At 50.0% G+C, this 24,772-nt stretch overlaps 1 protein-coding gene across 1 annotated transcript; it reads left to right on the forward strand.

Moving 5' to 3' along the window:
• The first annotated feature begins 231 nt into the window (after nt 1-231).
• On the forward strand, nt 232-24,757 carry LOC142559941 (acetylcholinesterase-like). The gene is made up of 11 exons (XM_075671643.1): nt 232-400; nt 2,174-2,425; nt 10,420-10,603; nt 13,059-13,355; nt 15,402-15,672; nt 16,705-16,947; nt 18,365-18,684; nt 20,545-20,761; nt 21,843-22,067; nt 23,915-24,156; nt 24,448-24,757. The coding sequence occupies exons 1-11, from the start codon at nt 241-243 to the stop codon at nt 24,755-24,757; spliced, it is 2,721 nt and encodes a 906-aa protein (XP_075527758.1). The 5' UTR covers nt 232-240.
• Nucleotides 24,758-24,772: the final 15 nt, after the last annotated feature.

Genomic DNA, 24,772 nt, shown 5'->3' on the forward strand with positions numbered 1-24,772 from the left:
TAGAGGGTTTCGATAAATGCTCGTAATCAGCTTGAAAATTTGCTTGGTGGCATATGGGTGCAACATTCTCTGCAACTTTGCCCTATAGTTGTTCCGTGGTACAACTGACTGGCAACTCTGCGCAGTGGACACGCCCCCCCCCCCCCCCCAAATAAACAAACGATCAATTGAAGAAGAAGAAGAAAAAGAAGAAGCAGCAGCGGCGAACTGCTTGAGAGCGGTGGATCCACGGCTCGCACCATGAATAACAAGGCCAACTCGCCCGACGTGGGCAGTCTTGAATCGTTCGAGACTGCCCACAGCGGGCTCGGCGCGCCTGGCGGCGAAAACCACGGTAGGGCCGCGTCCGAGGCAGACAAGGTCGCCGCGATTACGAAGCTCATCGCCGCCATCGAAGCCGGTGGGTGCGCGCGTCGGATACTCTGCCCCGTCCTCGACGGCCGATTGGTTGATTGATGGTTGAACGCGGGAAATTCACGAGGGCTACACTATACTAACAAATACGGTGATGTGTGCCTGAGCCAGCCATAAGTGGCATTATGCGATAAGGACTTCGCACTTTGGAGCATATGTATATATATGCCAATCCTAATCTTGTCTGGTGTTTAATCTATCGAAAATTCTTGCCGTGTACTGAGTGTTTGCAATTTTTTTCTGCTGATCTTTACGTACCGATGTGACTAGCGTCTTCTCTGATACAGTGTCCGATAACCCTATCACCTTGTGTGTTCATCTGTGTGTTCCTGACTAATAAATCCATTCGGTATAGTCAGCGCTTGTGTTTGTCCTTCTTTCGCTAACCCTTGGTTCTTTTTTTTCTTTTCTTTCCAGTGCTTCGCGCTGCAAAAATCACGCCATGCGACGTGCATCGAGGCCTCTAAAGAATGGTTGCAATTAGTGGCGTAGCCAGGGAGTGGCACTCCAGGCGCGACCCTGTGGCCCAGGTTGTCTAATAGCTTATGCTACTAGGCATGTACTCGCGGCCGTGACGCCTTCGTGGTTGTTGCATCGTCGTTAAACAGTCGTTGCAAGCATTCCTTGTCACGCCACTGTCGTGACACCAGTGAAGTGGTTCCATTGTCGTCATTCTAGCTTCGTGGCCAGACTCTTGTCATGCCGTCACCGTCACGCCTTTTGTTCCGGCACGGTGGCCTAAGTTTGGCCACTGGGTATCTTACTTCGTGGTCGCGATGCAGTCAAGGTCGTTGCGTTGTCGCCTTTCCAGCTTTGTCATGTGACTCTCGTCACGCCGTCGGTGTCACAGCATCCTCTTCATGCATACACGCTCCGTGATACAGTCTTCGTCACCTTATTGTCGTCATTCACTCGGCGCCATCCCATCGTCGTCAAAGTCTTCGCCATGACATGATCGCCAACGTTTCGTTTTACCATCCCTATCACTTCAACTACGTCTTCCCATTGTTGTCTTGCTATCGTCGTCATATACAGCCTTCGTCAATCCATTGACGTCATTCCTTGTTCATCTTTCCATCTTAATCATGCTGTCGTCATGCGAAGTGACTATGCCGCCTTTATAATGCCATCATCGTCAATCAGTCGCTATCATGCATTCGTTGCACATACCGTCATTGTCGTGCCATCAACATCATTCCAGTATGTCATCCGGTTGCCGTCATACAGTCTTCGTCACGCTGTCGTCGTTACACCATTGTCAACATTTAAGAATCGACACTTTATTGTCCAGCCATCGTCATTATACTGCCCTTGTCGTTACATCGAGTCATTCCGTCTTCGTCATTCCATCGCCGTCACCGCGTGGGTGTAACACGGTCCTTGTCACACCGCAATTGTCATGGGCGACCTTGGCAAGCGCGTGCCAAAGCAAAGTGGGAGGATACTGGAGTACGTCGTGTATATCCCAACAAACGGAAGTCTCAGAATGACCGTTATAGACGGTAAACCAACCTGATCACGTTGGTTTACCGTCTATAACGGTCATTTTGAGGCTTCCGTTTGTGCTCAGGAAATACGGTGTGTCGCGGCATTGCTCGGACGGTAATCGCATTACCATCGACAGCCGACGCGATATGAGTTCTGGCGTAATTTTCTTATATATACGATCTTTAAATTCGTTCACTGCACACAGAACACAGAACCGACCGAGCTCCTTCGCCTACGATTCCTTTTTTTTTTTCCCTTTGCCTATACGCAGACGAGGATCTCAGGGTTGGCAGAGGCGGTCCTCCGCCACCGATCGGTGCACCCGTTGCTACCAGTCGATCTCCTCCATCCCCTCCACTCACGGCGGCGGTGGCGGAAAGTCAGTGCCCGGGTGCCTCGGAACCAGGAGCGCGTCCGGTGCCCACGTCGCTTCCACAGCTGCAGTGGACGCCGGGAGTTCCTGACCACGTGACGCGCACCGACGAGGCAGCTTCGTTCCCGAACGCGGCGAACGAATCCGCGGGTAAAGAACTCGTCCTACACATTACTATATGACGTGCTTTGATAATAACAACAGAAAAAAAGAAAAAAAGAAGAGCTGTCTACTCCTCTCATCAGAAATCATTAAGGTGCATTGACATTTGAGTCTCTGGTGCACTTGTGACGCCAGACAACATTGGACGATGCATTTCTGATGACTGTTTGATGTCACATTAAGAATACTCAACGCTCGCATCGGAAACTCGTTGTTCATTTCCGTGAGGGTCTAAACACGCGCACAGAACAGAAGTTACGAGGTGCGACACTTCGCGTCCGTTGTGAGACTTGCCGCACCAACAGCCGCATATTTGTCACTTACACATTTTAGTATATATTTTATACTATTTAGTGTTTTAGTATATTAGTATATTATCATGTTCCTATAGTACACCTCATTGGTCATTGCCATAATTTTATTATATATACGCGTATATTTCACACATTTATTGCGACTGCCTTTAGGCACGTTTACAGCCACGTCACACCTACTTCGCGTAATTCATCGTTCCATTGCGAGCTCACTAACACTGGCCTGGCGCTCTTTGGCCATACTTGGCCCTTGCACCATGAAACGCCAAAGTGATCATCATCAACGAACAACTGCATTCGACGAGGTTCCAGAGAGAGAGAGAAATAACGTTTATTTGCACCCGCAAAAAGAGCCCCGAGGAGGCAAGAGTCTTCCTGTCTCTCCGGCTTACTCCTCCCCTTTCAGCTGGCTGATGCTCCTTGGAGCTCAGCGGTGTCCAGGGCCATGCGGATGACTTCTCTTTGGTCAGCTTCCTTCGAGCTGGTCCTTAAAGTCTCCCAGGATTGTCTATCCCTATCTGGTTTATTGTATCTAGGACATGTCCATAGTATGTGGATCATGTCCGCCTTTGCCCCGCAGTGTTTGCAACTCATGTCCTCAATGCTATTGTGCCATCTCTTCAGAATGTAGGGGTTGCAGATCAGCCCCGCTTGGAGTTGCCTCCATGTGATCTCTTCTTGCTTACTTAGTTTCTTATGCGCCTCTGGCAGTGTTTTCCTTCCCATTCTATAATAATCGAGAATTTCGCTGTAAGTGTTTATACCTGCCTCTTTTTGTAGGGGCTCCCTGGCTGTAGAGGCTGCATTGGTGGACCGGTAAATAAGCTCTCGGGCCAATGCATGCGCTTTCTCATTGCCGGGCAAGCCTTCGTGGGCAGGAGTCCATATAAGGTTCACTAATTCTTCTGGAATTGGTCCTTTCTCCAATATGTTGAGCGCCTCTTTGGAGATTCTCCCTGCGGTATAATTCCTGATAGCTGTTTTGGAATCTGACACTATGATTTTCACCCCTTTTTGAGTCAAAGCTAGGGCTATGGCCACCTCCTCTGCAACCTCCACACTGTTTTGCGGGGTACTGCAGCTCTTTGAGTTCTCACCGTTAGCCTGTGTCGTCACTGAGACAAAACCTGGTCTGCTTTCATATTCTGCTGCATCCGTGTAGAACACCCCTTGCTGCTTATCTAGTGATTTTTGTAACGCTTTAACCCTGTCTTTCCTCCTGTCCTGGTGGTGACTGGGATGCATATTCTTCGGGAGTGGTGGTATGCGTATCCTGTCTCTGATTTGTGACGGGATGGCTCCCGTGTTTCTTACTTTGTTGTTAGTTTTGTATCCTAGTTTCGCTAGAATTCTCAGACCACCTCTGCTTCGCATTAGTCTCTGTTGCTGGGAGACTAGTGTGGCTTCGATCAACTCTTCTAGGGTGTTTGAAATGCCCATGTTTAGTATCCGCTGCGTAGATGTGCATGGTGGCAGGTTTAGGGCTGTTTTAACTCCTTTCCTAATGAGGATTTCTATTTTGTTTTTCTCGGCCCTTGTTAGTTTAAGGTACGGTGTTGCGTATGTGATCTTGCTGATCGCGAAGGACTGTATTATCCTTAATAGGTTAGCCTCCCTCATGCCTACCTTCTTGTTGGCGATTCTTCGGAGGAGTCGGCATGTTTGGCTTACGCTCATTTCAAGCTTTCTAATCGTTTCCGTATTTCTTTCATTGTCCTGAATGTGCATGCCTAGCACACGTATAGCTGTTACGTTTGGAATCGCGTCCCCATTAACAGTGAGTTTTATCCCGTGGTTAGGGATTTTCTTTCGCATTTTCTGTGGACTGATGAAGAGAGCCTCCGACTTCGTAGCTGAACATTTAAGTCCGGCTTTTTCTAAGTGCTCTTCAATTATATTGATGGCCTTTTGCAGCGTTGCTTCTATGTGGGCGTCACTGCCTCTATTTATCCATAGGGTGATGTCGTCCGCATAGATCGTATTTTCTAGCCCCTGTAAGTCCTTAAGTTTGTGCGGGAGTCCAATCATTACTATGTTAAAGAGAGTGGGTGAGAGCACAGAGCCCTGCGGTGTCCCCTTATTACTGAGCACTATCCCTTTCTCCTCGTTACCTCCTAGACTGACCGTTACTGTTCTGTCAGTCAGAAAGTCCTTTATATACTCGTAGGTACGTCTCCCTACGTTTAGGCTATTCAATTGTTCTAAGATTGCCCTGTGGTCTACGTTGTCAAATGCTTTGGCCACGTCTAAGCCAACGATGGCTTTCGTGTCCTTCGTTTGGTGGTCGATAATTTGCTCTTTAAGCTGTAGCATGACATCGCACGCAGATAGGTGTGCTCTGAAGCCTATCATTGTGTCAGGGTATATGTCTTGGTCTTCCAAGTATCTGCTGATTCTAGATTGTATCACATGTTCCATTAGTTTCCCGACGCATGACGTGAGGGATATTAGTCTGAGGTTTTCGAGACTGAGCTTTTTCCCCGGTTTTGGAATTAGGACTAATTTAGCCTCCTTCCATTCTTTGGGGATTTTACCTTTCTCCCAACACTCTTGCATAAAATTCGTTAGGTTTACTATTGACTTGTCGTCTAGGTTCCTCAACATCCGATTGCTGATTCTGTCCGGTCCTGCAGCTGTTTTCGTTCTGAGTCGATTCAACTCGGCCCTGACTTCTCCTACCGTGACGGGGCTGTCCAAGAGGGGGTTCTCTTCGCCTTTGTAGTCCGGCAGCGTTTGTTGCGGACCACATTTAAGATATCTATCCTTAACTTCAGCGAACAATTGCCCATTACTACCTTCGTATTTATACACTAGCTTCTGCATGTTGCTACGCGTCTCTGATTTGCTGTTTTGGGGATCTAGTAGGTGCCTCAATAGTTGCCATGTATTTGTTTTACCAATTTTGTGATCCATCTGTTCGCATATGCTATTCCAATTTCGTTTCGTGAGTTCGAGTGCGTATTCTTCAATCTCTCCGTTCAGGTGCGCTAATGCCCTCCTAATGTTTCTATTGCTTCTATTCTCTTTCAATTTTTGCTCTAGCTGCCTCTTTTTCCGCCATAATCCGACCATTTTCCGGTCTACTACCTCTTGCGTTTCGTCCGCCTCCACCTTTTCGGTGGCCTCTTGAACCGCTTCCAAGAGGGCTTTGCTCCAACTGTTTAAATCCTTGAGCTCCACTTTTTCGGCACATTTCTGCCTAAAGAGGTTCCAATTTACCGCTTCGAACTGCTTGGGTTTGGGAGTTGGTATGCCGTGTTCTACCACCGTCTCTATTATTCTGTGATCGCTCCCCAAGTCCTCTCCCGTGTTACACCATCGTGCGTTTATGTGTCCCCCTATGAGAGTAAGGTCCGGTGTGGTGTCCCTGGAAACGCTATTTCCCTTTCTAGTCGGGATTTGAGGATCTGTTAGTAGAGTTAGTTCATGCTTGGAGAAAGTATCCCATAATTCTCTGCCTTTTTGTTGCGAGGTTTTGTACCCCCAAGCCGTGTGTTGCGCGTTAAAGTCTCCGACTATGACTATGGGGCTGTTCCCTGCAATGGTCTTGGACCTTTCGATGAGCTGATCGAAGCCACAATTCTTTTTTTGCTTAGGAGAGCTGTATACGTTAAGAACGTATAGGCTTCTATCTTTTCTTTTCCTCGGTACTAGTTCAATTAGGACGTGATCAATCTTATTTGTGTCAGTCTCGTGTAGTACTGCTGCTAAGTTTCTTTTAACTAAAATAGCTGTCTGCCGATTCTCTCCTTGCCCAGTGTAGGCTGTGTAGCCGGCCAATTTTGCATTTTTCCCACACTCTTGCAACGCAATGACATCTGGTTTATCGATGTTAGTTAGGAATGTTTGTAGGACTGCTCTCTTTTTCAGGAAGCCCCTACAATTCCACTGCCAGATCGTGTTATTTTGCCAATGCATTTTGAATGTTAATTAATTGTGTTCTAAACCAATCGAATTCCGCTTTTAAAGCGAAGTCGCGTTTCTCAAATTCTGCTTTGAGGGCGATGTCGCGCTTTTCAAATTCCGCTCGAGTTTGTTCCATGAATTGCATCATAGCTCCGTTCATCAGGGTAATATCCTGAGTGACTTTGTCCATCTTGCTGTCTGAGTCTGTCTCTCCCGTTCTCTTCTTTTTGAGCGGGGGCCGATCTGTTTTAGGTTCTTTGTCCCCTACACTCTCTTCCTGTCTCGTACTGTTTCCACCCTTCTCTCTTTTCATCTCCTCGATTATCTTTAAAAATTCTTCCCTCTCCTTTTTCCTATCCTCAATCAGTATTCTGATTTGTTCTTCCTAGCTGCCTCTTAATAAGCTCTTTTAGCTCCTGGTTTTCTCTATCCTTTTCTGAATCCTGGGAGACTTTGCCTGACCAGCTCACCTTGTTACTTGTTTCCTTCTGTTGTGTCTGCTGTTGCGGCGTCTGTAGCCTCGGGAAGGACTCCGAGCGGCTCCTGGTCCTGCTGCTCGATCTCTCGCTTGGCCTGCTTTTACGAAGTTCCTCTTGGTTCGCCTCATCGGCCGCTTGTTTTTGCTCCCATCGTCTCTTCTTCACGATGTACGGGGTGCGGAATAAATTCCTGCACTTCTTATCCCCGGTGACGTGGTTTTTGCCGCAGAGCTGGCACTGCGGCTCGCATTGATGTCCTTCTTGCGGTCTGGTTGCCCCACAGCCTCTCTACACCTCGGTTCGTCATTGTCACACACGTCTGATCTGTGCCCGAGTCCGCCACACTTGTAGCATACTTCGTACCTCTTCTTGTATAGGAAGCACCGTAGAATAGCGCCCATGAAGAAAACCTTGCGTGGAACTTCCTCGTCGTCAAAAGTTAGGAGGAAAGTTCTGGTTTTGCCCATTCTTCTTGCTTCTAGGATTGTCGGGTTGTCTTCATCCTCGTTGAGGTTGAGTAGGACATCTTTGTCGGAGTACATTTCCTCTATGCCGTGAATGACTCCACGCCCACAGCTTTCCGGTGCGTTCACGTACGTGACGACCCCGTAATCTTTGTCTCCGATTCTGATCTTCTCTATCTTGCTTATTTTTTTAGCATTCTCCATCGATAATGTGTGGTAGATAATCGTACCTTGTTTGGTGTTTATCACGAAGCGGTCTCCCTTGGCCTCTTGCAGGCTGACGCCCGCGCTTTCGCGCACTGCTCTTCCTAGGCTCACTTCCGGTGCCTTCTGAAGCACCGAGAGGCCTTCTCGTAGTCGTAGAGTCACTTTCCAGCCCGTGGCAGGCAGTCTCGGTAGGTTCGATGCTACCGATAGCTCCGCTTCCTTCTTCCCTGCTCCCTTCTTGAGCGCGTCGCGCCGAGCGTCCGCCGAGCGTCCGAGCATCGTCTCCGCGCCAGCTGGCACGGTCTTCTGCCTCCTTTTCGCCAAAACGGTGAACCATCCTTCGTTGTCGGGTCCCTTAGGATCCTTTTCGTTGCCTTCCACCGTCACTTCCATGTCGCCGCTTCTCTGGGAGCCGCCGCTGGCTTGAAGCTGTCCGTCGACGCCGTCCACGGCCGGGGCCATGCCGAAGCCGAGGTGAGGCTTAGCGTGGCGTTGTGCTCCGGGTACAGTTCTTTAGCCGTAAAATCACTAAAAATCGACTCACAGGCACAAACAATTCTGTCCACAGGGTCCTTGTCACTTCTGAAAATCGATTGTAGCACTATCGCAGATCATTTTGCCAGAAAAACCACCAGAATCCTTGGTTGTTCGCGGAGCCGGCGTAAACACGTCCTCACTCCTCGACGCTACCTAGCGTTCCCCCCGACGAGGTTCCAACAAATATTCCCTGAGCTTCCCACGAACATCTCTCAGACCGGTCGCACGTCATATGTGGCGACTCGCCATGCTGTGCGTCTCGTTAAAGCACGAAACATCTTATGTAGGCGTTCACACTCTTGCCTGGAGTATTGGAGTATATATATATATATATATATATATATATATATATATATATATATATATATATATATATATATATATATATATATATATATACTCCTAAAGATAACGCATTAAAAACAATTATGCGGATCCCACGCACTGTGGAAATCGATTTAGGGGAAGCTTCTGTGCTGTTTGCTTTGATTGGCGATAATTATAGCGCTGATTTTGACGCCGAATGTTCAATTTCTTTAACCTTCAGTCCAACACGAAAATGGTCACTTGATCTTGAACGTTACTTAGCTTGCACCCCTGCTGTTTGTTTGCGTCGTAGACAGAACACACAGGGGAACGTGTTTCCTTGAGGAGTTGTGTGTCATTGTTCATAACCTCCGAAAAGGTTAGCACGGTCATTGCCTGACACGGTACATCGCGTGGTAGCAGACGTGTTGGATTTCAGCCGAATTATGGGGCTGTGCGTGCCAAAACCACAGTGGGATTATGAGGCACGCCATAGTGGCGGACTGCGGACTAATTTTGACCCCCTGAAGTTCTCTAACGAGCACCTAAATCCATAAGTACACGAGCGCTTTTGTATTTCACTCAAGTCTAAGGGTGGCTGCGGCGCTCGAGAACGAACCCGCGACCTCGACCAACGCCATAGCAGCAACGCTACCGCGGCGGGCACAGAAGTGTCGATTTTACGTGCGACCGCTTCCGTGGCGTCCCCTAGATGCTTACTAGATGCTACGGCGCTTTAATGTGGCTTTGCGACTGCGCGCCGCGCGTCAGTGTTCCGTTAGACAAAATGCGCATGGTGTTTATTTTACTGAAATAGCAGAAACGCACCATATAGTAATTTGTCCGCCACCACTGCCGTGTCTAGTTGTAGCGTTTCCTCGCCTTCTTACGTCCCCCTTTTCCTCTCCCGCCCTCCCCCCGACGTATCGGAAGAGCGAGCGAAGAGTGGCAAGGCTGTCATTCACTCGTTTCGTGGCTGCGTCGGTTCTGCCCATTCTCTGCCTCATCTCCCTACCTCCTCTCTACCTAGGAACGATGTGGAGCGCTGGAGCAGACGAGGACAATAGAGGAGGACAGGACACGAGCAATCATGTCGTGTCCTCCTCTATTATCCTCGTCTGTTCAAGCACCTCACATCGTTACCATGTCAGACCAACAAGGCAGGCAGGACTGGTGCTATCTACCATTTCCTATCTACCAGAACTGGTCCTATCTACAGTTCCTATCTCTACCTCTCCTCCAGGCTGTTTCCTGTTAGTACAAAGGTAAGCGTTGCAGTTTCTGCAACGCTTTTGCGGTGGCTCACGGACAACTACAGCTGTCAAGAGGGTATTGTGTCAACGCCCACATAGCTCCAGGGAGCATTGAGTTCATGCGACGCGACAGAAAGGCTCAAGCGATTTTCTCCAACCTTTCCTCTCTGCCACGCTCCTGGAACGTATATGCAAGCTCTGAACAACATCCCGACGTGTCGTGCAAGATGGCGATAGCAGAAGCAGCAGCAGTAGCAGCTGCATCAGTGGAAAAGTCGAAGCATTAGGCAAAGGAAGCTTCGCTGTAAAAAAAGACCGCAAGCACATTTCGATATGGATGCAGATTCGGTTATGCGTTCACCTAGAGTAAAGTATACCCTGGGCACTATACCAACAGCATGCACGCCGTAGGTTGCCAGACGACGACTCACGCTCCGCCAAATACCGCTACATAACGGAAAGGGGTCGACCTCTTTGGATGCCCATTCACTCGGACGTCAATGTCGCTCTTTGCAGGTCAGCATACAGAGGCTGCACACAGAAACGTTCGCCAGCAGAGCTCGGACGCCAGGTCGCGTCCTCCCGGGGCGGAAGGCGGCACCACTGTGCGCACGACTCCGGCCCTCGTCGAAGTCCAGGAGCACATTGAAAAAGAGAGCCTGAAGAGAGCCGCCGATGAAAGAGTCGGTGACGCGCGAAGGTAATCGCAGTACAGTGTTTGGCATTGCTGAAGCGTACTTACAGTATGGCTCGTCGATTCAAAGTGAATTTAGAGCAGTGGCAGAACAATACGTGGCACTGTGTCGGCATCATGGCGTCATGCGTTGACCAGCTGCAACATCTTATTTTACTGAGCGCTTGTTTCGCGCTGATATGTTGGTGAAAATAGGCAGTTCGAACTCGCCAAAGCACCCATTTTGAGAAGTAGCTTTTTCAGAATACTGTTGCGTGCCGGTACTTCGGAGATGTAACGTTAACATACATACGTTGTGGGCCACATGCTGTTTTATCAATGCATGTGCTTTCAGTTGGCCCCATGTGCTGAAGAAATGTTTATGAAAGCGCTTAGACAACACTGGGACGGTTGCGGAGGTTGCTGAAAATTATCAAGCTGAAAATGCACAATATATATGTCGTCGCGAGCAATAAGTTGGTGTCTGTAGTACTGTTTACCGCAATAACTTGGAGCACTACGGAAGCTACAAAGTGGACACAGGCAACATCCATGAGCAACGTACTATAGTTCCGGGCGTAACTGTGATTGCTGGAGGGATTAGGGAGTTAGGTATATTTTTGCTTGGTACATGATGCGTTACAGCAACATTTAAAAAAAAATGTTTTATCGCCTCGAATAAAACTTACTCCAAACAAAATTTCCTGATCACAAGCTGGAAGGTCGGCGTTGTTTCCCGTATTTTTATCTGGAGGGCATTAATGTTTACTTCAGGTGTGAACATCGTCAAAAAGTGACTTTTTGTCAAGTTCCTAAGTAATTCCTAGAAAATTACTTGATTTCATAGTCGCGAACATCATTTTGAGGAGAAAGTGTAGCGACACGCGAAAATAGTAAAAAGAAATATTATGGCTAAAACAATAAATATGTTTACGAAAAAAAAAAATTCTGAAAACGCAGAAATGTCCTGCTTTCTTTCACTGAGCAAATTAAACGAGGAAAATTCTTAAACGTGTTCACTCATGGCCTCGCATGAAAGAACCACACCAGTAAAATTGTACCTATAGTTTCGAACTTGATTAAAAACGCTTATCTAAAACAAACTTTTCTTCTTCGCCGAAACTTCTATGGTCGCTACGTCACCAAAACTTACAAAAACAAATATTTTGGTGAAACTTCATTCACATAATCATGAACGAACTCGCTTTTCTTTCTTTCTTTTTTGTCAATAGAACCGACGGTGGTCGCTTCTGAAGTCTGCGGTCGTTTCGCGTGGAAGGACCCTATGACGTTACTGGCTGCAGGGATAACGAAAAAGGAGCAAAGCTATGCAGAAACGATTGAATGTTATTGCTAATGTAAGCGAGCAGCCGAACGCTTTCAAAAAGCTATGAGCCTTAATTAAAAGGAATGATTCGCTTAATGGCGTATACTTATAGCAATGGGCATAGTTAGGCAGCGCTTGTTGTCTGATGGCGTAATGCCGTAGAGCACAGAGTCCTTAAACAGCACATGGGTAGCGGTTGTATCGGTGCCTATTCACATAAGCCGATCCGCCGCACCTTACGCCTGCAGCGGCTCCTGCAGCGCAGAGGGCGCTCTTTCTGTGGCAGGAGAGGAGGGCTGTCTTTACCGAGCGCTCAACCACGTGATATGAACCTTCAGACGTCACAAATTCATCGCACGACAGCTCGTGCATCGGCGCCTTTGTATAGACGGTGAAAGTCCGACCACCACTGACCAACGACTATACATTATGCAAAATAGAAGTGAGGCGTGCAGACAGGACACAAGAGTAGAGAAGTGGACAACACGAACACAACATGTGTCCTGTCTGCACGCCTCACTTCTATTTTGCATAATGAATCCTTACCAACTAGCTCAGCTTTCTGTCGTTCCAACGACTATACCTTAACTATACCGTATGTCCCCTACTAACGTTAGCCGAGCTGTTCAACGAAAAAAAACTATTTACAAAGCACGGCGCAAGATACTATTATAAGTAAGATACTATTATAAGGTCGTCAGCGTTCTGACCACCGAACAACGCGAGCCTTAAAATCTTATCTTGCACCGTGTCTGTTTAATCTTTTTTTTTTTTATTGAACAGCTTGGCTATAACGTTAGCTGGGGACACCCTATTATAACCTACCGCTAAAACTGGCGAAAAAGCCGAAGAAAGGTATTCGCTTTAACACTACTGTTTTACCAGTGCTCAAGACACGCGGCATGTCGGTCATGCCACAAAACATGGCAGCGTCATGCATAGTTGTAACGGGAAGAGCAACACTCCGCAGTCTGAAGTGGATTGCAAGAACATCTGGCGAGCAAAGCGATATCACTGGAGCCGCAGCTTCAGTTTCCGTGCTTCTTTGTTTGTTTTCCCCCTGCCACTGTAGGACAGAATTGGCGAAAAGAATGCGCAACCACAAATGTGGACACGGTGTAATTTTTTTTTTTTTTCGTGGTCCCGTTTGGACAGCGATGTGCGTCGGAGCCCAATCGAACAGACCGCTGGAACGCCTCCGATGGGCGGCTACGGACCGCCACAGCCATCCAAGCCGGAGGGCGGCTTCTCCGGCGAGACCAGGGATGCGACTGAAGGCGCCAGGGACGGCTCGAGGCACGGCGCAACGCCTCAGTGTCGTAGAGAAGAGGAGGTGAACGGAGAACGCGTGCCACCCGCTGTGGACCCCTCGCACTCGGCGCCCAATAAGGGCGGCGGGAAGGAAGCTACCGCGATAGCACCGGACCGGGAGCGCTCCCGGAAGTCTGCTTGGTAAGCGTGTTGAGCAGGGGATAAGCTACTACAGAAATCGGGCTAATTGCAAAGGGTGCGTACCTCAAACCAGCGCCAGAGAGATGTCGGCAAAGGAGGAGCATGGGACGAGCGCACTTGTGAAATAACAACACACGAAAGGAAAACAACTTGCACGCTCGCGCCATGAAGTGACAGTTGACGTCGTCTTCTAAGTCGAGCAGGGGGGAGTGCTAGTTATAACTTTTTGAGGTCGAATCGAATGCGAATCGAATTGTGGATTTAAAAAAAAAGTGCGCCCTGTCCCGCGCATCGAAAACGGTGTCACCCACCGCGGCGCCACGAGTGGGGAGTCGCCTGACGCGGCAGGCCGCACCTTATTTTTTTTTTTTTTAAACGAAGTGACCTTGCCTATGCCTGTAACGGATCCAGTTCCATCAATTCTTTTTCTGCTTTTTTTTTTAATGCGAAACATTTCTTTGCCTAGTCGCGGCCAAGGTCTAATACCGGTCATGTACATCACGTACACGTACGTGTTTAATCGCAGAAAATCCGGCGTCGGCGTCCAGCGTCGACCTTCTCTTCGCGAAAAATCATTCCCAGCCACGCATATTCTATACGGCACTAAAGTTGCTCAAACCTTCTCTTACGCTTTTTTTTTTTTTACATAGTTATTTCTCTGAATTTTGAGAATCGCAGCCCACAAACAAATGTCGCAAAACGAAATAGCCACAGCGCGTGCCTTTTATCTTATATCGTCTCAGACTGAAATGTCAACAGTGCGAAGCAATAGCGGAAGATCGGCCCACGCAAGAGGCCGCGTTTCTACTAGAAAGCTCGCCTTCGTGCATAGCGTTCGCCGCCAGCGCTACCGGGCGGTTACAATCAGCTTCAGTTGCCCGGAAGCGTGAGAAGCAGTCAGGGATGTTTGAATGCTATCCCGTTCCATTCTTAAAAGCGAAGCTTAAGCATCCTCAAAATTTTGTAATACTTTTTTGTGCTCGCTGAAAAGCGCCACAAGATGTCGTCACCAACACAGTTGTTCACATCTACGCCGCCTTATTTCTTGGCATGCGTGTACATGCCATAAGCCTACCCCCAGAGTGTTAGCCCAAGCCACTCGCGGATGTGGTACAACCTTTCAACAGCAGAGTGTCACATGATCTTTCAGAGCAGGCAACTGGCCAATAAAAGCCTCGTATGTTACATGAAGGCGTAAAGGCTGTCAGAGTCTGGACCGTCGCTGTTCAACGGGCGAGGAGAACCAGAGGAACCGATATTTAGTAACAGTCATACGAAGTCAGCAGAGGAAGCCAAGTGATGATTATATGCGCCATGTTCGAGTACTGCGCCACAGCAAATCTTTTGCGCACATCGGAAAGCCGCATCCAATACGCCTTGCATGCGACATTACTGGGCACATCGCACGTTTCTGTCGTCACCGCGGGCCACCATCTGGAAGGCTATTCTGTAAGTGTCCACCTACATAGTGGACATGTCCATGTCGTCTGCTGCTGAAGTGCTGATTGGCTGGGGACACGATCTCCTTATGGCGCACACCCCAACTCAGCCAACCAGAACTCCAGCAGCAGGTGTAGTGTACATGTCTACTAGGTGAACACTAAAGAATGTCTACCTTTACCTCGGATCAACGACGCCCTTGACTCCTTACAAGGCGCGGAGTTTTCTCTCTTCTTCGGACTTGCATTGAGGGTATACTGGAAAGCGCCGATACGAGTTTAATGTTATGCCTTTTGGTCCTCGCAACGCCTAACACTGCATTGCTTAGCCTGAAGCGGACAACATGCTTGTTTTACACACGCAGTGATTGTATCACGATGTAATAGGGCGCGAAACAATGAAGTAAAAGAACGAGGGTCGTATGTCCAGAAGAGGAGATTTCGCGAAGCTGTTTCCTCGCCTCGCCCCACTTCAGACTGTTTCGCGCCTTATTACACCACAGCAAGTATGAACCACGACTAGTCCAGCAACAAGTCGTAATACGTTGCAGAAACCCTATTAGGGAGTTGATTCGCCCATCTTTTCGGTGACGCGTTCCTTACGCAGGTGCAGTTGTAAGACGGCCACCGTGGCGGCGTTTGCGTTCGCGCTGACGCTGGCGCTGCTGACGGTGTTCGTGGCCGTGCTGGAGTATGTCTCGCATCGCGATCGACCTGTGGTCAAGGGGCGATTCGGCGCCGTGCGCGGACAGAGGCTCGTCGTCAGCGACCAGGGTCAAGACCGGACTGTGCTCGCCTTTCTGGGCGTTCCGTTCGCCAAGGGGCCCCGGGGGCCGCTACGCTACAAGCCGCCGCAGCCGCTCGACTGGTCGCTTGGGGTGCGATACTATATATGGACGCCAGACTTTACGGAAGCGTTTGAGGAGCGCCATGTCGGGATGTTCGCGCTGCTGCATTCCCTTTTTAACGACCAGATGCACGCTACTGCAGTCGATTCGTGTGCATGTACGGTTTAATTTGGCGTTTGATGACCGTATTAATTTGGCGTCACTGCCCACAACGCTGAGAAATTGTTCGTGTAACAGCCGAAGATGTCGATAACCCCCCGCCCCCCTTTCTTAAGGGCTAGCTTCCCCAGGATCGTGTTCGTGTGTCGACATAAAACTACCATCATCAGGATCGGCTCCAGCGGCGTCAGCTTCTTTCACAGCTGCCCCGCTGGCGCCCCTCTGCGCTACCACTCGAACGCGCTCGTGCCTCTCACTGAATTGAGAAAAAGGCGTAACCAATTTTACAGCGAATTACAGCGAAGCTGTTAAGGGCTAGTTCCCCCAGGATCGTGTCCGTGTGTAGACACGTGGGCCGATCCCGAAGTTAGTTCAATGCCAGGCCGACCCGCGGCGGAGGGGAAGCAGGCGTTACGCACCCCCTATACGAGGGCCCATCCTGAAGATAGTGCAATGCCGGGCCGACCCGACTATTTTATAAAAAATCACCCCGTATGTAATGCCCCTGCGGGGGACTTCTAATCAAGGGGCCCGCATACAAGCTTTGCTGGTCATCCTTCTACACAGTGTGGAAGAGCACTGAGATTCATTTTTTGAAAAGCGTGACGTCATGATGGTAACAATTTTTTCGCGACACAGACGACCACAAAGAGAACGCACATACGGGAACACATACACACAGAGTAGCACGCAGTTACAAAGGAAACCGATACGACTCTTCTCAGAAAGCAAGCTCCCCAGTTGAAGAAAAATTGGTCCCGGTCAGTGGTCCAGGTATAATCGAACGCGGGATCCCCGCCTTCTTTCTTGTTTTGTGAAACTTGCCCCGTCTTGCGCATGTCCGTAACATTAATTTGCCGAGGAGCTATTTGGGTCAGCGGTATATATTGCGTCGCGTCGCAGGAGGACGAAGGCGTGGTGCCGCTGGAAACCAACGAAAAGCGGCCGCCCTGTCCGCAGCAGGACTTCTACCTGGGCCGCCAGTACGTCAGCACGAGCAACGCCAGCGAGGATTGCCTGCACCTCAACATCTGGGCGCCGCCCTGGAACTGCAGCACGGGGACGGAGATGGGCGGTTGCAGCAAGCGAGCCGTGCTGTTCTTCCTCTACGGGGCCGCTTTCCAGAACGGCGGGAACAGTTTCGAGGTACGCGCAGTCGGCCTCAAAAGTGCACGAACCACGAGGCCCGAGAAGACATTGAATCTTCGAGTAGTTTGTGAACGTACAGCGCTGTGCGATGACGCACTACACTATACACGTTGATCGCATCAGCTATAATACACATGTACACTGTATTTCTGTAGTGTACAAGATTGTAGAGCTTCGAGGCACACACTGTCGGCCTCAAACGAAAACGAACCAGGAGACCCGAGAAGACATCGAATTTTCGAGTAGTTTGTGAAAACGCACTATACACTATGTTGTTCGTGTCAGCTGATACATATATACACTGTATTTCTGTACTGTACAGGTTTATAGGTACTTGTAAAGTACGTATGGATCCGAGCACTGGGATGCCGTGCGCAGGCTCCGGAAGTATTCAACTTAATCTTACATCCGGCAGTGTGGAAGCTAGCGGCCACGAGGATCGAAGCTTCTTACTGCTGCTGATAGACTAAATGAATGATTTGTGACAATTCCCTAATTAACTGTAACAATATTTGAATGTAATGAATTAACTGTAGCGTATATTTCTGTATTTATTTTGACTACTAGTGGATTCACACGTACAAACGGCGGCCGCATTTCGATGGGGGCGAAATGCGAAAACGCCCGTGTACGTTAAAGGTGCACGTTAAAGAACCCCAGGTGGTCGAAATTTCCGTAGTCCTCCATTACGGCGTGCCTCATAATAAGAAAGTGGTTTTGGTACGTTAAACCCCATAATTTAATTTAACACGTAGAAACAAGAATCGTGTTTTGTTGTTTTTTTCTTTTAATGTCCGCTTGAACACATTGAAACGAAGGCGTCGCGCATCGGAAACGGACCCGCGACCGTTGTTCTCAACAGCAAAGCGCCGTAGCCAGCGAGCAAGAACGCGATTACGACTGATTGATTGGTTCGTGGCGTTTAATGCCACCAGGCAACACTGGCGCTATGTATGAAAGACGTCACAGCGGAGAGGGGGGGGGGGGGTTGGGAGACTCTGGATTAATTTAGACCACCTGACGTACTTTAACGTGCACCTAGACCTAAGCGGCACACGAGAGCCCAATGCATTTCGCCACCGCCGAAACGCAGACCTCGGGTCCGGCTATCGAACCTACAATCTTTGTGCTCAGTGGCAGGAACCCATAACCCCTGAGCTACGGCGGTGAGTATTAAACATTCAGTATCATCATAAATCGTAACACAACCTTCATTTAAGCGAGTTGGTTCTTGCACTTGGTTAAAAACGCAGCGCCGCGAAAGATAAAACACGCAAGAAACACACTGCACGCATTTAATTATAATGCGTTACTGCGTCTCTTGTCCATATGTCTCCAGTCGCGCTGCGTTTTAACGAAACCGGGTGCGCCTCCAGTTTCGGCGGCAGTGCACGCATTACACAGTTCGATGCAGCTCTACGACGGCCGGTACCTGTCCGCTTTCGGCGACCTGGTCGTAGTGGTACCGAACTACCGGGTCGGTGCGCTGGGATTCCTCAGCGGGCCCTGGGAGAACCGGCTCCCCGGAAACGCAGGCCTGCACGACCAGCGGCTGGCGCTAGAGTGGACGTTGGCCAACATCGGCCCGTTCGGGGGCGACACGTCGCTGGTGGTCCTCGCGGGTCACGACGCCGGGGCGGCGTCGCTGGGCTACCACCTGTTCCACGGAGACAGGGCGTTCTGGACTCGCAACTCGACCCGATTCATCCTGCAGAGCGGAGGACCCTACCACAGGTATGTATACCGCAATCACCATAGGTACGTACCGCAACTACCACAGGTAGGTATTGCAACTACCGCAGGTATGTACCGCAACTCGCAGAACGAGTACTCTCGAACGCCTATTAACGCGACAGTGTTAAGAGCCCCGGGTCGCTGAAAATCCGGCGTCGGCGTCAGGTGTCCGGCGTCGGACGTCGCTTCGCAACGCAAGAGGCCGCGTTTCTACGAGAAAGCTTGTCTTCGTGCATAGCGTTCGCGGCCAGCGTTTCCCGATAAACGTTACGGTTACATAAGCTGCAGTCGCCGGGAAGCATGAGAAGCAGTCAGAGGCCTTTTAATGCTATCGCGTTCTGCTCTTAAAGGCCAAGCTCAAGCGTCCTCCAAATTTTCTTAAGCGCGATTTGCGACTGCTTCGAAGGATAAAAGGATCGCGAATATTCGAACTCCGCAATACGGTTAGAATACCGCCGCTCGTAGTTAAAGGATTCGATAGCAAATAACTTGCGAACAGCCGATAAGACTCGAATACTTGTGTTGCGAATGGGAGATTTTGACAGTAAAAGACTTACGAATATACGAACTTTTAAAATACGGATAGAACATTTGCGCTTCTATGGACGAAGAAGTCGAATCTAAAATTTGACATTAAATCTCATCGAACGTTATATTATAGCCAAATGCACGGAATTACTAGAAAGGACCCATGTGGGTCTACCAGCTGTCCAGTTCGCGTGCTTGATCAACGTTGATCAACGCGTGCAACTGTGAGCTGACGACGGCGGCTCAATCTCGCGCGCGCAAGGGAGGAAGGTGGGGAAGGAGTGCGCCGTCTTCTGTCGCGCGCATGGCAACGGATGGAGGGGAGCGAGAGGGGGGCATTCTACTCCAGCGGCTGCTGCGTATGGCGCGGCCGTGGGAGTTCTATTTTGAAAGCGACCTGCGATGGGGACAAAGTCTAGGCGCACCGAGGGGCGATAGCTTCGTGTGCGCTGTGTTCTCGCCGCTTAGTTTGCATTAAAGCGATATGCAGCACGAAGGTCAATTTGCTCGCTCCTGGTGCCGCGCTTCCCGACTCCAGCGTTTCGACCGCGAGTTTCCGCGGTCATCTAGTGAGATGCGTTCATGTTTGCTTGTGCGCGCGTCGCACCATGCTCGTTAATTAGTAAGCGAATGTTTACAAGTTGATACGGCCCATAATGCTACTATCCTTACTGCGTGTAGATGTCTACTAATTTAATATCACAAGCCACGCTTTCCCTTTCGAGTCGAAACTGCGACTTTTTTTTTAGAAGAAATTGACGAGGAAACGCCTTCCCCTGAGAGAAACTGGTGTCGTGACAATGTCCGGACGGGGCGGAAGATTGTTAGCTGTGTGGACGAGGCATTCACTTCGACGACTGAGAGACGTCGGCGCGTTTTCATGAGTACTGCGATTAATGATGTACATGTTGCTCCCTAATGTAATACCCCTCAAAGGGCCTTTAGGGACAATAAATTACGGTGATGATGATTAACGACCGCAACTGGCAACGAAGAGCATGTACACACACAGCGACCAATGTTCACACCGGCGAGCGCGACATTCCCGCAGCCACACCCAATGTCTCGCGATTGGTGTCATTTATTCGCCTCTATGTACTAGTACCGCCACGAATATAGCATATCCAAAATAAGCGCCATCGTTATACCGACGTCCTGATCCAGCGCCACCGTTTAAGCGATACCACTCGGACGATCTAGCGAAGACCGGGACGGCGCTTTCACCGTTGAGGGTCACGTGGTCGAGCATCTTTGCGAATACCGTCGCAGAGCTGCAAAATCACCCAGCAAGTGACTTCGCGAGATTATTGTTTTGCTGTGACGATCGCGCAGGTACAAGGGCGAGGGCATCGAGGGTGCACGCCGCCTGGCGGAGAGCCTGCGCTGCCCGTCGGACCTGTCTTCCGACGATGCGGTCACGTGCCTGCAGAGGGCCGACGTGAACGCCGTGGCGCGCAACCCGCTGGCCCTCAGCTTCGCGCCGGTCTTCAGCAGGGCACCGCTGTCCATGCCGGAAGCCCGGAACGCGCAAGGAAGATCACTGGCCAACGTGCGAACCAGAGTTTTGACATTTTGGGAACTTTTTCCTGCTATGTATACACCGGGTGCTTTCTTAAAGCCTATACAGATTTTTCAGAAGCACCCCTGGCAGACGGCACAATTCTAGTGTGAGCTGGACTACTTGAAGGAGGCGGGCATTATTTGCAAATATTCGGCGTGACATGTCTATATGGCCAATAAAAAAAATTTAAAAAGAATAAAAATGGGTTGGATCGCATACGGCAGATATCGTGAGCTCCTGACTGGAAGCTTGCCGTTATCATTGAAAAGGAACGTATAAAATCAGTGCATTTTACCGGTGCTGACATATGGGGCAGAGACTTGGGAGACTGACAAAGAAGCTTGAGAACAAGTTAAGGACGGAGCGATGGAACAAAGAATGCTAGGCGTAGCGTCAAGGGACAGAAAGAGAGCGGTTTGGATCAGAGATCAAACGGGTATACACGATATTCTAATAGACATTAAGAGAAAAAAGATGGCGCTGGGCAGGTCATGTAATGCGCAGATTAGATAACCGTTGGACAATTAGGGTGACAGAATGGGCACCAAGAGAAGGGAAGCGCAGTAGAGGACGGCAGAAGACTAGGTGGTGCGACGAAATTAGGAAATTTGCGGGTGCTAGTTGGAATCGGTTGGTGCAGGACAGGAGTAATTGGAGATCGCAGGGAGAGGCCTTAGTCCTGCAGTGGACATAAAATGGGCTGATGATGACGATGGTGATCTATACGGCCAATGGATACGGCGCGATCTGATTGACTGACTGATGGCCATACTGTCGATGCAGAGGATGCGATTTGACGGATGAATCTGCATATGGTCGGCGCAGAAGGCACAGTTGATTGGTACATAGCTGGTCTCGGGGGGAGGGGGGAGCAAATAGTTGATTGATGTATGACCGATATGGTAGCGGGGGCGCAGTTGATTGATTGCCATATGCATGGCCGTTGCACAAGACGCTATTGATTGGCACACAGCTGGTGCCGGGGGAGGAATTAAATGGTTGATTGACATACGACCGATACGTGGCGGGGCGCAGTTGATTGACTGACATATACGCACGGCCGTTGCAGAAGGGGCACATTGAGGGCATGGAGTTCCTGCTCGGCAGGGCTGCCAGCGAGGGCGTCTACCCGTGGTTCGTGGCTCAGCACCGGTCTGCGACAAGCGACGCGCGCCGGCTGGCAGTGCGACTCCTGGGAGAGGACGTGCTGGAGCGCTGGCAAACCGCCACGGGGTTCGTGCTGGACGCGGAGTCCCCGGCCGCGGTCTACTGGGACGCCGTCGGTGACGTCTTGGTGAGAACTGGAAGCCCTGACGAACAGACCAATAACTCGTGGCCATATATCGGTACGGTGTGCTCAGGCTGCAGCGTTAGCGGGACAAAACAGAGGGAGAAAAAAATGGTTGGAAATGTGACCATACACGTGGCGATCGCCGCGATTGCTCTAGCGGCTGGACGCGTTTAAAGGTTTTTTCTCAAGGGTTCGCGTTCTTTGGCATCGACATGATGCGGATTAGACACCGTATGCGGCTGGAATAAAAACTGCCTCGATCGCTGTTGCGTAATGCGTGTGCATGCCATGGCCTGCACACTGTGTTCATTAAACTTCTCTTTCGTAGTTGTCGTTTGCGGTTAACCGTCACTGAGGCTACGGTTTGACTCTGTTAACGACGGCGAATGGGCAAACGCTCAGCTTAAGTTTTCCGATTACACCGTGCCTTGAGTCACATTTTACATGCGACTGCACGCACTACGCTGCCGTAAGAGATACTCTCGAAATTCGGTTTCAATATTAAGCTTTACTACGTATTTAAACGTTGGAACACCGCTGGTAGAAGTGGTTTTACTGGCCTCGACCAGGGTACCTACTTCAGCTCACTGTGTTTGTATACGCTTGAATACGCTGGATCCGTGTGTTTATCATAACCTTCGATATCGCGCAGCGCGCGGCCGTGCCGACGATCTCGGAGGCCATGGCCATGCATGCGCAAGGTCTCGGTGGTAGAGTGAAAAGAAGCTTTGCATCCGCCCTGACTGTCCAGTTTGTCTGCTGTGTTATCACTCATCCGGTATTTGTATTACCGTGTTTACTCATTTGTAACACCCGCCCAATTTTGAGCCAATCATAGGCAGCATGGCTGCCCTACGAGTTAATGAGAAGTGGCAAGATGGCGAATTTGACAATGCGGCGGATTTTGATATTAGAGTCTATAGAAGTTGCGATTTCGATGGCAACCTACGAGGCACTACAGCAGCTAAAAAAAGGAGGAGGGAGAGAGCTTTCGGTTCCTTCGCTCATTTATATGAAACTAGAGCGAAAAAAAGAGCTGCCTCTTCACTGACATCCTCTCAGAAAATTCGAAAACAGGCAAGTTCTAAAAGTCTTCTTGCTTACGTGGCCAAAATAACCTGCGCGTCAGGCCACGAAGACAGCTGTGGCTTTGAGAGAAAGTGAGTTCGTTACTCGACAGTACGAAGTGCTTACAGTTCGTTTTCTCTATTTACTGATGCGCATTCCCTCTTCGCGTTACAATCATCATCTCCCTCTCATTTGGTTTCCCCTTACCCCAACGCTGAGCATCAGGCTAGAACACAGTTTCAGGCCGAACCTTTCTTTTATGATAAGCACATTTGTCTTTGTAAACAGAGTGTATACGTTTTGTTTGTTCTACGCAAGGCCCTTTCTTTGAAAGTTTCCTTCTCGTCAAAAAGAAGAAGAAAAGATAAAGTGCCTTTCCTTTCTTGTCGTTTATAATGAACCTCTTTCCGGCGAAAAAAGCTCAAGTAGAACACTTAGGCGGACTGTGTAAGCTACCGGTCTGAACTGGCTTCGTGTCCCTGCCTTAGCGTCTTTCAAGCACGCTGAATTGAAAATGGGGTTTTACGTGCCAAAACCACTTTCTGATTATGAGGCACGCCGTAGTGGAGGGCACCGGATGAATTTGGACCACCTGGGGTTCTTTAACGTGCACCTAAATCTAAGTACACACGGGTGTTTTCGCATTTCGCCCCCATCGATCGAAATGCGGCCGCCGTGGCCGGTATTCGATCCCGCGACCTCGTGCTCAGCAGCCCAACACCATAGCCGCTGAGCAAACACGGCGGGTTTTTCAAGCACGTTCTGCGCATGCGAGTACGCAGGAGGCATGCCCCATGTCCGAGCTGGCCGAGCAGCTGCAGGCGTGGCAGAATCGCGTCTACGTCTACGTGCTGGGCTATCGGCCCAGTTACACCAGCTGGAAGGACGCGAACGAGACGGTACACTTCGAGGACGTGGAACTCATATTCGGAACGCCTCTCAGGCCCGGGGTGTCGTCCAGCCAGAAGGACCGAGAGTGGTCGAGGACCATGATAGACATTTGGGCCACATTCGCGCGCACGGGGTGAGACGATAGATTAGAGAGCGTTTCAGTCGGCATCTTGTGAGGCAGAGTCTGCATTGGGCCTCCCTTCCTCTATGTAATGCTCGAAAAGTGTTTTAGGGTAGATAAAAATATTCTGACCCTTGAACTGAATTACTCGATGGGGCGGGCATTACTTCGACGAAAAATAAAAATGCATACCTGAATAAATACACATTGCTCATTGCCTGCGACATTGCTCGTTCGACCACAGGGGACACACTTTTGTTTTCTTGCTTTCTTTTTTGCACGAATCTACGACTTCTGACGCAGGAGAGCGCCACAGGTGCGGGACGTCAAGTGGTCCCTGTACGACAGCGCTCGCCCGACGCTCATGAAGCTGGGACCCAAGGACGCTGTCGGCGAGCAGAGCGACGACAAGCAGCAGCAGTGCGTCATGATGCGGTCGGACCGCGGGGCGCCCCGGCAGCCGACGACGACCGCGCCGAGATACGACGACGCCGGCACGACGGCGGCGCAGCCGCTGGGCGGCGCCACTCGAACGAGCCCGACGACGCTTCGCGACTGCGGCGTCGCGGTGGTCGCCCTAGCGTGCGCCTACGCCGTGCAGTTGCGCGCTTAGAGCCACCACCACCTA

Source organism: Dermacentor variabilis, chromosome 10, assembly GCF_050947875.1.
Source record: "Dermacentor variabilis isolate Ectoservices chromosome 10, ASM5094787v1, whole genome shotgun sequence".
NCBI lineage: Eukaryota > Metazoa > Arthropoda > Arachnida > Ixodida > Ixodidae > Dermacentor > Dermacentor variabilis.